The following is a 14265-nucleotide window of genomic DNA, read 5'->3' on the forward strand; positions in this document are numbered from 1 at the left end:
ATAGGCCAAGTCATTCTGACGTGACATTTCTGTCAAGTTATACAAAAATCCAAAAATCACACGGAATTTTCACGATTATATTTGCAGTTTTAAATAAAATTATGACTAACATATTGCATTAATTTATAATATTACGTGAAATTCAAGATTAGCTAAAATTGAATAAAAAGATAAACCAGTGAACAAATCAAAATAAGGTAATGAGTTATTTTTGGCCATCATATTGTACTATTTACAATTGAGATGATTATATTGCTCAAAGTCGTTTTTGGTTTCAGAAAGATGACGGAAGCTATGATTGAAATCAATATTTCCGAACAAACCCGTATGGTATTCAGTCAACATGGAAGATGGTTCAATTGATATTAATACTGTGGCACTCTGGCAGTTACGCTACTCAAAACCTTAGGGCAGCAGAGGGGAGCAGTACCAATTTATAGGTGTTTTTGTTCCGCGATGCACTTAATGGTATTATTATTGGCCATGATCATCACAGGTATATATGTATGTATAGAAGTGCTCCAATAAAGGAAAATACCTCAACTCCAAAAAATAATCCTGTTACTAAAATAAAGTATTTCATTAATTGACTTTGTTTATTTGTCATGTTCTCGAGTAGTAAATAAATAAAAATATTTTTTACAGAAAAAGGGTACATAGCATCTTGTATAGAATTAGCTTTTGCCCGCGGTTTCGCTCGTAATAATAAAATTTTCATTTGGATCCGTAGGTTTCTATGCAGACGTTTGTCTGCGTTTTTTTCGATTACTCATATTACTATTGTTTTTAAAAAAGAAATGCTTGCAGTGGTTGTACAAATATTACACAGCGACCACAGCGTAGGTAGTAGGTACGAGTAGGTATGTATTCTATATACACTGAGGAAACTACATATTGTATACAACAGAACTCACATAGCTCCGTATCTCGGCACTATTGTCGGTGGGTAAAAAGTACTTTCTCGCATTATCGCTTACAATTACCGATTGCCGACCGATTACCCCTATCCCTATCCCTAACCCTACCACTATCCCTATTAGCGTTTGCTCCCGGGAAATACCGGTACCGAAAGTACCGGGAATTCCCGGGATTTTCAGCCAAGCAAACAACCGGGAAATGAACTTGAAGGCTGTTATAAACCCTATAATTTATGAATTTATTATGCACACTATTGGCGCTTTGTAAATAATTTGTAATTGTTCAAAAATACTTCTTTTCATTCATAAAACATTGTATTGTGTAGTTACTAAATAGTCATAAGTTTAGCATTTCAATATGTGCAATATTACTTTATGATTTACAAAGTAATTGTTATTCCTGTAATTGTTTCTTCTGCTGTATGTTGTATTAAATATTGTATGTTTGCGCTGATGGCCAAGTTGCCAATGCTCCCAATAAATAAAAAAAAAAAATTAGCTTTGTCAATTTTGATACAAGAACTGTGCAAGGACTTAGCTGAAATGTCAATCGTTGACGCTAAACCATGGACTTTAAATCTATGCGCTAAACGCCGATCGAAATTCAGTCTAGCTCTGTCATGTCAATACGGAAAAGTGATAGAGATAGCTAAGCTACGATAACGATGTTATCATAATCGTTTGTGCATTTGGCTATGTGCCCTGCCAAAAAATTAGATACAATTTTTACTTGTTTCAAAATGCTTTTTCTACTCACTTTTGTATCAAATTATAATCTTCATATACACCCCATAATGGCCTAATCGCCTTCAAAAGTTCTATACTTTACCTTAGACTTTGTCGTTACCTATGTCGATGTCGTTGTAATTGATGTTTGATATGTACGTAAACGCTGAATTTTAGGTTTTTAGTTTTCGTTTCACGTCAATTTATTAAATACTTAGCCTGTTACTCAAGAATATTACAAAATAAACAAAGTCACAGAATGAGATACTTTATTTCAGTAATAGGATATTTTTTTTGAAGTTTTTTCCTTTGGTTCACTTCTAATATATACCCACGAGTTATGGTGACTATAAGTACCTACAAGTATTGTGCATTGAGGAACTAACATGCCCATGAATTGGTACTGCCTGTTGCTGTAGGTAATCAGTTGATTCTTAACTGCCTCATTCATTATCAATTTGAACAATCTTCTACGTTGGGTTTGCTGAATACCATACGGCTGGCATGGAAATATTGTTTTCAATAATATCTTCTTTTTCTGAAAGCAACCAATATAATCATCTCAACTGTAGCTAAACAGTACAAAATGATGAATAATAAACCTAACTCATTACCTTTGTAAAAGTATCAAGCACTGGTTTCATCACTGGTTTATCTTTTTATCGAACTACTAACTGCTACATTTAAGCTGTTCTTTAATTTCACGTAATATTATACATTAATACATATTAATCATAATTGCAATTAAAATTGCAAATATAATCGTGAAAATGTTGTGGGATTGTTATATAATTTGACAGTAATGACACATCAGAGTGAATTGGTGGTTTACTTTTACGTTAGTGACTGTCATGATTATTCACGTAAAGTATTGAGTTTTCACTAGAGACTGTCAAATAGTTCTGGTTCTATTGACTTCATACAATCAGAAAGAGAGCGCCTTAGCTGTAACGTTAGGAACGTATTAAAAACTCGGAGTAAACACGTTAATAACTTATGGTACCGATGAAAATTTTAGTACGTGAGCGTTTCCGCTTGGAGCGCTGTTCAGTTTTTCCATACATTTTCCGTAACTCTCACTGAAAACGTAACGTATTTTTTCACTTAAAAAAGTCATGGTAAGGCTACTGATGCACAGATAATCTATGGATTAACATGACTCTGTTGTTTTCACTTGATTACGTAAAAGTATACTTTAAAAATATTTTTTGCTGTTTTTAAGTCATAATAAAATCTGGTAATATTTTATTTCTTAATCATTTAAGACAGACTTTAAAAAAGGGTCAAGGTGGCTATTGTTTAATTTCATATTATGAATAACATCTAAACATAACTTTAAAAATTACGAATTAAATAATATTAATTTATGTTATTGCACCTAAATATTTTTTTGTGTAATTTCGGGAGACAAGCAGTTATTTTCAGATTTATTCGTAAGTCATAATATCGCAAACTCGCGTCTTAAAAGCGCTAAATCGCCGAAAGCCGTCGCGGTTTAAGTGTACTCTCGTGCAATATTTAACTTACGAACCACAGTCAGTGTACAGTCAACCAATTGGAACCCTAGGCCACTCTACAACCATGTGAAAATGACAAGCAGTAAGAGATTTCTTACAATCTGATTTATAACGTCACTATGACATAGTTCAGTGGCCTAGGTTTTTTTTATGGGATAGGAGGCAAACGAGCAGACAGGTCGCCTGATGGTAAGCGATCACCGCCGCCCATGGACACCCGAAACACCAGAGGTGTTGGAGGTGCGTTGCCGGCCTTTAAGATGGGTGTACGCTCTTTTCTTGAAGATTTGAAGGTCGTTTCGGTCCGGAAATACCGCAGGCGACAATTCATTCCACAGTTTAGGGTTCCAATTGGTTGACTGTACAATGTAGGTACTATAGTAAAATTTTGTACATATTATATTATATGAATACTCACATGTTTAAAAATATTTTAAGCGGGTTACTCACGTGTTAAGTCGATATAGCGTTCGACATGTTTCGATCCATTTTCAAGGATCGATTCTCAAGACAGCAGCCGCGAACATAGAGCAAGCGCCCGCAGTATGCGTCGCGCTCACGACATGTGAAGGCGGGGTCGCTACTCTTGAGAAAGATCCTCGAAAATGGAGCGAAACATGTCGAACGCTATATCGACTTAACACGTGAGTAACCCGCTTAAAATATTTTTAAATATGTTTGAATCTCACGGGAGTTTTATAGTTGAAATACTCACATGTTTTGTAATCGACGTTGTCGACGTTTGTTCGAACTAAGTAAAGGCTGAATATCACTGTAGTCGCCCATATCACCCCGCCTAGTGTGACCTGAAAGAAAAAACTATATTTTAGATATAAGCTAGCTACTTATCGATTACATTATATGCTTAGTTTTACCCCCTTATTCATAAACGTGCTCTAAAGTTATCGAGCCGATAAAGTTCGTTTGTCCCTTTCCGACGTATGGTGTGATAGAAAAGGACAAACGAACTTTATCGGCTTGATACTTTTAGAGTACGTCTATGAATAAGGGGGTTAGGCTTGATTTAGACGGCGTGCGAACTCGCATGCGATTTTAAATACATTACGGGCTGTGAGGGTACATACAATTTTGCACAGCCTTCAAATACCTACCGCAATGCAATAAAACTCGTATGCGAGTTCTCGTACCGTCTAAATGGGCCTTAGTGCGTTTTCACATTATCCGATCCGATATCGGATGTCGGAAAGATTTCAAAGGCAAAAATCAAAGATGGCGGCTTCAATGTATGGGGATATCGGTACTACATCCGATATCGGATCGGATAATGTGAAAACACACTTAGTCTGTATGTGTAAATTTGTTCCTATATTTAATGTTTTTTAGTTCGTAAATAAATAATTTCAACAATATTCAGTTGAAGTTTGACATTTAAGATGACACATGCTTAGCATAGCTTGACCCGACTGCTACCTATCGTATTATTACTCCTTCATCATTACTTCTGTCAAAGAGGATCTAGTTTTATAGAGAGTTACTGTCAAAGTAAAATGTGTAATCACAGTGCATAGACTGCCATCTCTCGACACAAGCTTAAAACTTTTGAACCTCGGTTTTGACAATTTGGACCATATTCTTATCTTGATATGTGTTAAAATGTCAACTATTAATATTAGCGCCATCTAGCCGAGCGTCCCCCAAAGGTGTAACGCCATCTAGGTCACCGTACCTTTTTCTGTATGGTTTTGAGGTACGTTTTTTTCTTAGACTTTATCTGTCTATACGGAGTTACATATGTCTTTGCTTCTGTCATCCGTTTAAGGATGATATGATATTCTTTTAGACAGCAGCGTCATCTACTATATTTTGATAGAACTCGAATACCAGTCAGGTTGTACCATGGTAGTTCGAAGTCGTAAAACCCTTGTATTTTTTATACCACGTCGGTGGCAAACAGGCATAGCTGATGGATGGATAGGCCCGCCTGATGGAAAGCGGTCACCGTAACCTATGGACACCTGCTGCATAAAGTGTGATAAGACGTGTTGTATTAAGACCATATTTTGCTCGTTCTCCGACAGGTATAATATTCCTACTGCATTTTACGTCATAGCATAGTAATAATCGGTCACAGTGCATCAGAATAAAATGATTTAATTCTGCGAACACGAGATGCATTTTCCTCATATGGACCTTCGCAACCAAGGTTATACATAATTACTCCAAAAAGAAATAGGTATGACCGTATGACCAAAGAGGATCAAGTATTATAGAGAGTTACTCTCAAAGTAAAATGTGTAATCACAGTGCATAGACTGCCATTTCTCGACACAAGCTTAAAACTTTTAAACCTCAGTTTTGAACATTTGGCTCATATTCTTAGCTGCTAGCTATATGTGTTAAAATGTCAAATATTAATATTAGCGTCATCTAGCCGAGCGTTCCCCAAAGGTGTAACGCCATCTAGGCCACCGTACCTATTTCTATATGGTTCTGTTATTCTGAGGTACTTTTTTTTCATATACTGTAACTGTCTATACGGAGTTACATATGTCTTTGGTGTGACTAACCTAACAGCAATATGTCTATTTTTGAATTTATTTCGACCTTTACGGGCAGGGCCCTTTTATAAAACCGGTGCCCTAGTGGGTCAAAATTTATTAAGATACAAGTCAGTTATAGAAATCACAGAATCATGAATCCTTTTTCCGGGCTGATTCAGGAAACTGACCATATATCGCGAGCGAGTATCTAAACACACACACAACTGTAACATGACGATTTTAAACAAAATACACAAAGCGATTGTTTCTCTGTGAACATGACAGTGAACTGTCAAGTGTCTGGCCCTGAGTTTATTAGGTAAGGTTACTATAACCAAAGACATATGTAACTCCGTATAGACGGATAAAGTCTAAGAAAAAAACGTACCTCAAGGCCCTAGAGAAAAAGATACGGTGGCCTAGATGGCCTTACACCTTCGGGGTACGCTCGGCTAGATGGCACAATATTTGACATTTTAACACATATCAAGCTAACAATATGGGCCAAATTGTCAAAACTGAGGTTCAAAAGTTTTAAGCTTGTGTTGAGAGATGGCAGTCTATGCACTGTGATTACATATTTTACTTTGACAGTAACTCTATAATACTCGATCCTCTTTGCTATAACATAATAATTATGTTAGTGTGTTTAGTAAAACGTCCCACTTTGTCGATCGATTGCTACAGTGTCAAATAAAAAACCGGCCAAGAGCGTGTCGGGCCACGCTCAGTGTAGGGTTCCGTAGTTTTCCGTATTTTTCTCAAAAACTACTAAACCTATGAAGTTCAAAACAATTTTCCTAGAAAGTCTTTATGAAGTTCTACTTTTGTGATATTTTTTAAACATATGGTTCAAAAGTTAGATGGGGGAAGGGGGGCGCACTTTTTTTTCCTTTAGGAGCGATTATTTCCGAAAATATTAATATTATCAAAGAACGATCTTAGTAAACCCTTATTCATTTTTAAATACCTATCCAACAATATATCACACGTTGGGGTTGGAATGTTATTACAAAAAATCAGCCCCTACTTTACATGTAGGGGGGTACTCTAATAAAACATTTTTTTCCATGAATTTTTATTTTTGCATTTTGTTGGCGTGATCGATATACATATTGGTACCAAATTTCAGTTTTCTAGTGCTTACGGTTACTGAGATTATCCGCGGACGGACGGACGGACGGACAGACAGACATGGCGAAACTATAAGGGTTCCTAGTTGACTACGGAACCCTAAAAATTGGCTGTTTCATACATTTCGAATGTCATGACGCCGCTCATTTCTATGAAACAGACAATTTTTTTCGCGATTTCAACATTGGTCCCATAATAAAAGTTGTTCATTATAACCTCAAAAGTCACTATGCAAAGTTAGAAAGGTCCTTTTTAGTAGTTATGAATACCATTTTTCCCACTACCCAAAGGTTGCCTGGAAGAGATCGCTCTTTAGCGATAAGGCCGCCTGTTGTTTACCTCTGTAATAAAATTTATTGTAATGTGTGTGTTCCTATGTAGGTACATTTCTGAGGTTGTGCAATAAAGTGGATTTGTATTGTATTGTATTGTATCCAAAGTTTGAACGGTCTTTTTATTTCAGTTTGTATAAAGCTGCTTTGTCAGTTTATTTATATAAAGATACAAGCAAATCTCATCTTTATGGTAAGCGACAAAGTAAGGACGTTTTACTAAATACAGTATACATCAGAATAACAGCACCTTGATCCATACTAATATTAAGTAAAAGTGGCAAAGTGTGTGTCTGTTTGTTTGTCCGCCTTTCCACGTGACGTGAATTTTTAAGTGGAGACAGTTGAAGGGATGAAGAGTGACATAGGCTACTTTTTGTCTCTTTCTACCCCCCCACTTCCCAAAAATGGGAAGTGGAATGGAGCATCAAGCATATTTCTAATTTAACGCGAGCGAAGCCGAAGGCAAAAAAAAGCTAGTAGTGATACATTTCTGGCCAGTGTGCGTAGCCGAATGCTCACAAAACGCTCACGATGATATCTCTTTCGTAGCTATCTATCTCTATCGCTCTTGCGTATTGGCGCGACAGAGCCAGACTACATTTCTGCGGTATTTCGGTGGCGGTGGCCTTAAAGTCGTCGAGCCACGTACACTAAATGAGGCCCTCCAGAGAGACTCACCAGTTTGCGCTTGCGCACGAGGTAGTCCTTCCACAGCAGCAAGCGCAGCTGCGGGGCCGCCATCTTGCGCCGGCGACAGGCATCACTGCAACAACCACATTATTATAAATATAATATAGGAACAAGAAATACAATAGTAGGTATTGAAATAAACAAAATCTACCCTCAAAACGTTACACGACCAAATAGAAGAGACAGGTCGCTGAATGATAAATCCAATTGGTTTTTGTATTTTGGTTGGTTAACCGCCAAATGTAACTACCCGAAAAATTACAAATTATTTGTTTACGGTTTTTTAAATACCTAAAATCACAGACACTATGCATAAACCTAAGAGTATTGTACGAAGGATGCTGCCAACATTTCTTCGATGAATGTAGCTGATACGTTGTGCGAAGTCGCCAGCTCTTCGGTCACCATGTTACGTCAACGCTTTGGGATTTTTGTAAAACAATTGTGCTCATATTATCATATCCTCGCCTCATACTGTTTAATGCATACGTAAATTGTTTTCTGCTGACTATACTTTGCTACACACAATTCGCTAAAATTCTAACAATGGCTACTATTAATCTACAAACACGATAATAATGATGTGTCCATTGTGTATGAGACGCGACTAACCCAAGTTAACTTTGCAGTTGAAAAAACCTGGAAAGTTCAGCGTTCTCAAACAAAGTGGGTACTACCAACGGCACTAGTAAGTATGTCCACCACCAGTACTAAGTGAATGGATCGTCAATGAAATTTGATGCGTTCTACAAGTTGTGGGAAACCGATACTTTATGTATTGTGTGGGTTAAAGCTGTTGAAAGTGAATAAGTTTTTTTTGCAAAAATTCATTTTTGGCACAAGCTTGTATCGCTGACTGTAGGTAGGTACCTTTCTTTTAACAGTCATCTTTTGCTTGCCGAGACGTTTCTAAAAAGTCTAAAAAGTAAAAACCCCTTACTCGATGGGGATACGACGTTTCATAACAGAGTTCCTATGACCACCTTTCTGCTACATCCTCAGATCAGCTCCATGATACCATACTATTGCATTGTCACGTGATTTACCTATGTGTGCAAAATTTCAGCTCAATCGGAAACCGGGAAGTGGGTCAAATTTTGCTTCTACGTTTTGACGCACACTAACCATACTAACAAGGCAAGTTGAATAAAAGCTTGTAAAAACTAATTCTGAGTAGTTCGTTGCGATTGTTTTGAATTTGATGTCTGCGCTGCGTAGACAAAATGAAAATTTGTCGCGTGGCGAACGCTGTGCGCCAACTTGGCGCATAGCGGTTTTTTCGTATTTTGAGTGGAATTCCGCTATAATCGTCGAAGCATCTAGCGTAGGTATCATAGCTAACTGTCCCTATTATTCTTCTGTAGACAGAGCCGAACGCGTTTCGATAGTATCGTAGCGGCAACGATTCTTCAACTGGCCTTCTGATGGACAAATTCTTTTTTGCCTGGACATTCACCCCTAAACCCGGATCCGATCTTGTTACCCTTATTTGACGCGTCAGCTTCAAAGTTACGTAAAATAATAGGTATATAATCACTTTACGGTATAATTTGAACACAAATGTACGTTTTGTTACAATTTCGTTTCCGACTTGAATCACATCCGCTACCGCTACCGAATTTGATAGGTATTGTTTGGAAACAGCTGATTATGTTTCACCTTGATGGCTACAATGGCAAACATGACATGTGGAAGACGAGCAAACAAATACTCGTAGGTATACATAATCTCACAACTGTATTCCCAAAAAGGGAAAAACAAATACAACTGCTAAGTCAGCAACAGGTGCCAAGGGGTTGATTAAAATATGAAATCAAGTGTTTGATATTGAAATATTTGGGCCTAGTGTTCATCCGTATAAAGAAACCGAACTAAGGGCCACTTGCACCAACGAAAATGGAGGGTTAACACGAGAGTTAACCCACCATTTTATATGGAATTTGACAGTTGACAGCCCACTAACCCTGAGTTAAGTGGTTGGTGCAAGTGGGCCTAAGACCCCCCGCAGGTTGCTCACCTTGTCGTGGTGGAGGGGCTTAGTAACCGTGGCTTGGTCACCCACGGTGAAGCGAAGAAGCAACCAGGGCCGGCTTGTTGATGGGCGAGCTGGCCCGAGGAGGACGCTCCAAGTGGGCTTGTAAAGCCCACTTGAGATGCTTCTAGGAGGACTGCCGTGGGAGGGAAGATCCGGCAGTATGGGATGCCGCTCTGTGCCCTCCCACGGTAGCCGCCGAGGTGGGATCGCAGGGGGAGAGGCGTGATGGTATAACGGTGCGCCACTCTCCCTACCCCCTGCGACCTTGGCGGGGCCGCTCCGCTGTAGCGGCATTGGTGGGGCCGCAAGGGAAGAGGAGTGCCGGTATTACGGTGCGCCGTTCTCCCTATCCTTTGCGGCCGACTTGGTTAGCGGTGGAACCAGAGACCATTCCCACCTCCGGGCGCCGGAACTCTTCTGGCGCCCATGGCCTCTTTGTGGCGGACTTGAGGGGGTCCGTCACTGTACCCATAAGTGGCCGAGGAGGAGGGTGCGCCCTGTCATCTGGCGCACTCATTGTGGAGGGCCGTTGGGCATCCACGGAGGAAAGTGGGCCTAAGAGAGTTAACAGGCTGTCAAAATCGTAGTCAAAATGGACTGACTCTACTCTAATAACTTGCACAAGTCCCAGAAGATAAAAGGCGTCTATGGAACGTACCTACATAACTATGCAAGTGACTCAAGATGCAAGATCCAATTGTCGTGCTTGATCACCATCACGCGATGCGACACCGCGACAGTGTTGACAGGAAATGACAAAAGACTTACTAACGGATGGCCTCCCCGTCATTACACGACCATTAGGCGGCCAACCGATCATTAAGTGCAACTTTTCTTGAAGGACGGCTGAGACAAATAAATGATTAAAGTATATAATTATGACGCGTGCCGTTCTGGAAATAGATGGGTGTGCTTAATTGCTATGGTGCAAAGATCACGGTGATACTGGACAAAGTAGCCGCTAGTGGTACGGTACGGGTAGTCAGCATCAAAAGTAACGGATCAAATAACCCTTAGCGGATCAAATAACCCCATTTTGTAACCGCTAAACAAAAAGACACGTGTGTATATAGAAATTATAATATTAATTATATTTCCTCGCTTCATTGTTCGATATAATTATTAAGTATATTGTAGTTTTTTTAATCTACTGGCAACATATTGCACGCTTCTTTTAGAGATTTATAAAAAATAAGTATTTCAATTGACTCTAACCGTAATCTGACCGTAATCTGTAGAACTATCCATATGTAGACAAGTTATTCAGGATGTCAGATACTTTTGGTCCGTTATTGTTATCCATATCCTGTTTGTTTGTCACGTTGTCCGTCTTTCACGGCAAAACGGAGCGACGAATTGACGTGATTTTTTTCAGTGGAGATAGTTGAAGGGATGGAGAGTGACATAGGCTACTTTTTATCTCTTTCTGACGCGGACAAAATCTAGTTTCAAATATTAAAAAAAAATACCTATATAAAAACTACGCCTTATCTTAGGACGCAGTTTAGAAAAGGAATCCACAACAATCTTCACAATTCACAATCATCGCAACATGATCGCAGCAATATTTTCCTCGTGTGGTGTGGTGAAAAATGTTGTGTTTCACTCGTGGCAAAGTTTGTTTAATCTATGTGCCTTAAAACCCTCGAAACCTTCAAGATTCCACATTCCACACCGCTCGGGTTTCGCTCGGGTTTCGCTGGCGGGCTGGCTGGTCGGGGGATATTGGCACGTGCAGTTAAACAATTTGTAAAAAAATACCTACTACCAAAGACATTTATGTCATAACTCCGTACATACAGCTACATACATATAACATACATGTAATCACGCCTGTATCCTATAAAAAGGGTAGGCAGAGCACATGAACCACTAAGTTTCAGTGCCACAGTCAGCTACACAGCTACAGTCTTAAGAAAAAAAAAACGTACCTCAGATCCATATAGAAAAAGGTACGGTGGCCTAGATGGCGTTACACCTTTGGGGAACGCTCCGCTAGATGACGCTAATATTAATATTTGACATTTTAACACATATATCAAGCTGAAGAATATGGGCCAAATTGTCAAAACTGAGGCTTAAAAGTTTTAAGCTTGTGTCGAGAGATGGCAGTCTATGGACTGTGATAACCTGATAACATATTTTACTTTGACAGTAACTCTCTATAATACTTGATCTCTTTGCTACTACTTATTCTTTATCGTTCCGGGGCACGTCTTTTTCTTAGACTTTATTTGTCTTTTACTTAGTTATATTGTCTCCGCAAACTAGGTAATAGGTATATCTGTCCTCGATCACCGCGTGTGACTAACCTTTACTAATAAAAGTGAGAGTTTCCCACCGACATTGTCTCATACAACACATACATGACGTGTGAACTCACGCAACCCGGGACAATGAGGGGCCAAATTGAGTTATTATTATCTTCTTTATTTGGGTGAGTTTTGTTTATTTACCCTGTAGGCCTAGCACATGATGGCCGCGGGAGTATGTCGCCGCGAGATAGACTACCCGTCCTTATGTCATTAATACAGTTAGAAGAAGACGTGGCATCTATCTCGCGGCGACATACTCCCGCGGCCATCATGTGCTAGGCCTACTGTAAGCCTTTTATTTTAACACATGAGTAATTTGAGCGCTGGTGGCCCAGCGGTAAGAGCGTGAGACTTCTAATCCGGAGGTCGCGGGTTCGAACCCCGGCTCGTGCCAATGAGTTTTTCGGAACTTATCTGCGAAATGTCATTTGATATTTGCCAGTCGCTTCTCGGTGAATTAAAACATCGTGAGGAAACCGGACTAATTCCAATAAGGCCTAGTTACCCTTCGGGTTGGAACACAGACCAACCCTCTGTGGGTTGGAAGGTCAGATGGCAGTCGCTTTCGTAAAACTAGTGCCTACGCCAAATCTTGGGATTAGTTGTCAAAGCGGACCCCAGGCTCGCATGAGCCGTGGCAAATGCAAAATATAAAAATTTTACCTTCCAATAAAATTGTTATTATTTTGCCTGGTATATCCGAGGTCTTATATAGAGAGCACGTCGTAGACGTCGCATCGGACCGATAGATGGCGCCATCGTTCGTTGCAAGTCGCTCCGGCGTCACACCGCCGCGATGTTGGTAGTCCCGTTTTCCCCACCTGCAACATAAGGCTCCTACGCGCCCCCACCCGCCACCAGCCACCCTCATTGTTGAGGAGAAGTGCCGACGGTATATTAAGCCTACCAGGAAGGCATCACTCAGACCTCGGATATACCAGGCAAAATAATAACAATTTTATTGGAAGGTAAAATTTTTATATTATTTGTGCCGTTTGTATATCCGAGGTCTTATATAGAGACCTGTTTATTATCTCCTGGTGGCGAGTCAGCTGGCGCGCAAGCCTTTGGTAGCCCTATTGGCATAGCATAGAAGAATAAGTGAATCGGTTGTTGAACCGATTTGACAGATGTATCAGTCGAAATCGCCTTCGATCCGCGAATATCTCGGTGCCAGAAACGCCTAAAGAGATTTTCGTGATGACGTTTAGCTTTAGTCAGCGAATAGTTAGAGAAATGACATTATTATACATTGTAGGCGAGGCTGACTTGAACAAGATACAAAAACCTTAGATACACTTTTATTATTAACAGACACGTTATTTTATCAGGTTATTATAAACCCAATTTCAGACACAAAGTGTGGAAATTAACTGTAAAAGTAGTGTAACTATCTGTACTGTAGCAGGGTAACGTAATTGATACTGCTTTTGTCAACCCTTTGTAAAAATTATCTAAATCAATATTAGCTTTGATATGACTATTTAAAGTCCAACGTCTTACGTCCATATCAAACACAGAAAAAGGTCATCACTCACGCGCCCGAGGGCTATTTGTTACGATACTGGTATTTTCGATCAGACTATTTCGCGTCAAGCGAGCGCGGTTACAAGCGAGACTCCTGAACTCTGAACTCTTTTTAGTGAGGGCATTTGAGGATACTGGTCGCTCGGTAAAACTAGCCTAGAAGATGAAAAGTACGAGCGCTGTCGATTGCTACTACACTGGACGGAGGTATCAGTCGATTTCTTCAAGTCAGTCATTGACTCTTAGGGTAATCCATTACCTAATCCAAAACCCGATGCGACGTATTTCTACTTCGTGCAATGAAGGTCGACAGTGTAGACTGAGAGGTGACGTCCGTGTCGCATCGCTGGTGGTTGCTGAACACGTCGTGGTAGCAGGTCAAGGAGTGAATTAAAACACCGCCACACATGCGCGCTTTGAGAGCGTAGGCGGAGCGCAATAATGGCGGTGCACCGCACAAACGCTGGCGTTGCGCCCAGTGGGCACTAGCGGGAACTAACGAGCGCGGATTGCGAGCGCAACGCGCGCGGGACGCGAGCGGAATGCGCGCGCATTCAGCGCGCTGATA

At 40.0% G+C, this 14265-nt stretch overlaps 1 protein-coding gene across 1 annotated transcript in view; it reads right to left on the reverse strand.

Moving 5' to 3' along the window:
* Window positions 1-14265, reverse strand: part of LOC125235757 (retinal-specific phospholipid-transporting ATPase ABCA4-like) — a 77618-nt gene that overhangs the window by 14042 nt on the left and 49311 nt on the right. Inside the window, exons 2-3 of the mRNA XM_048142340.1 lie at window positions 7809-7893; window positions 3876-3966 (exon numbers count right to left, since the gene is read on the reverse strand). Coding sequence (XP_047998297.1) covers window positions 3876-3966; window positions 7809-7871 — 154 coding nt within the window. The 5' untranslated portion in view covers window positions 7872-7893. The remainder of the gene's footprint in view (window positions 1-3875; window positions 3967-7808; window positions 7894-14265) is intronic.

Source organism: Leguminivora glycinivorella, chromosome 18 (genome assembly GCF_023078275.1).
Source record: "Leguminivora glycinivorella isolate SPB_JAAS2020 chromosome 18, LegGlyc_1.1, whole genome shotgun sequence".
NCBI classification, from domain to species: Eukaryota; Metazoa; Arthropoda; class Insecta; order Lepidoptera; family Tortricidae; genus Leguminivora; species Leguminivora glycinivorella.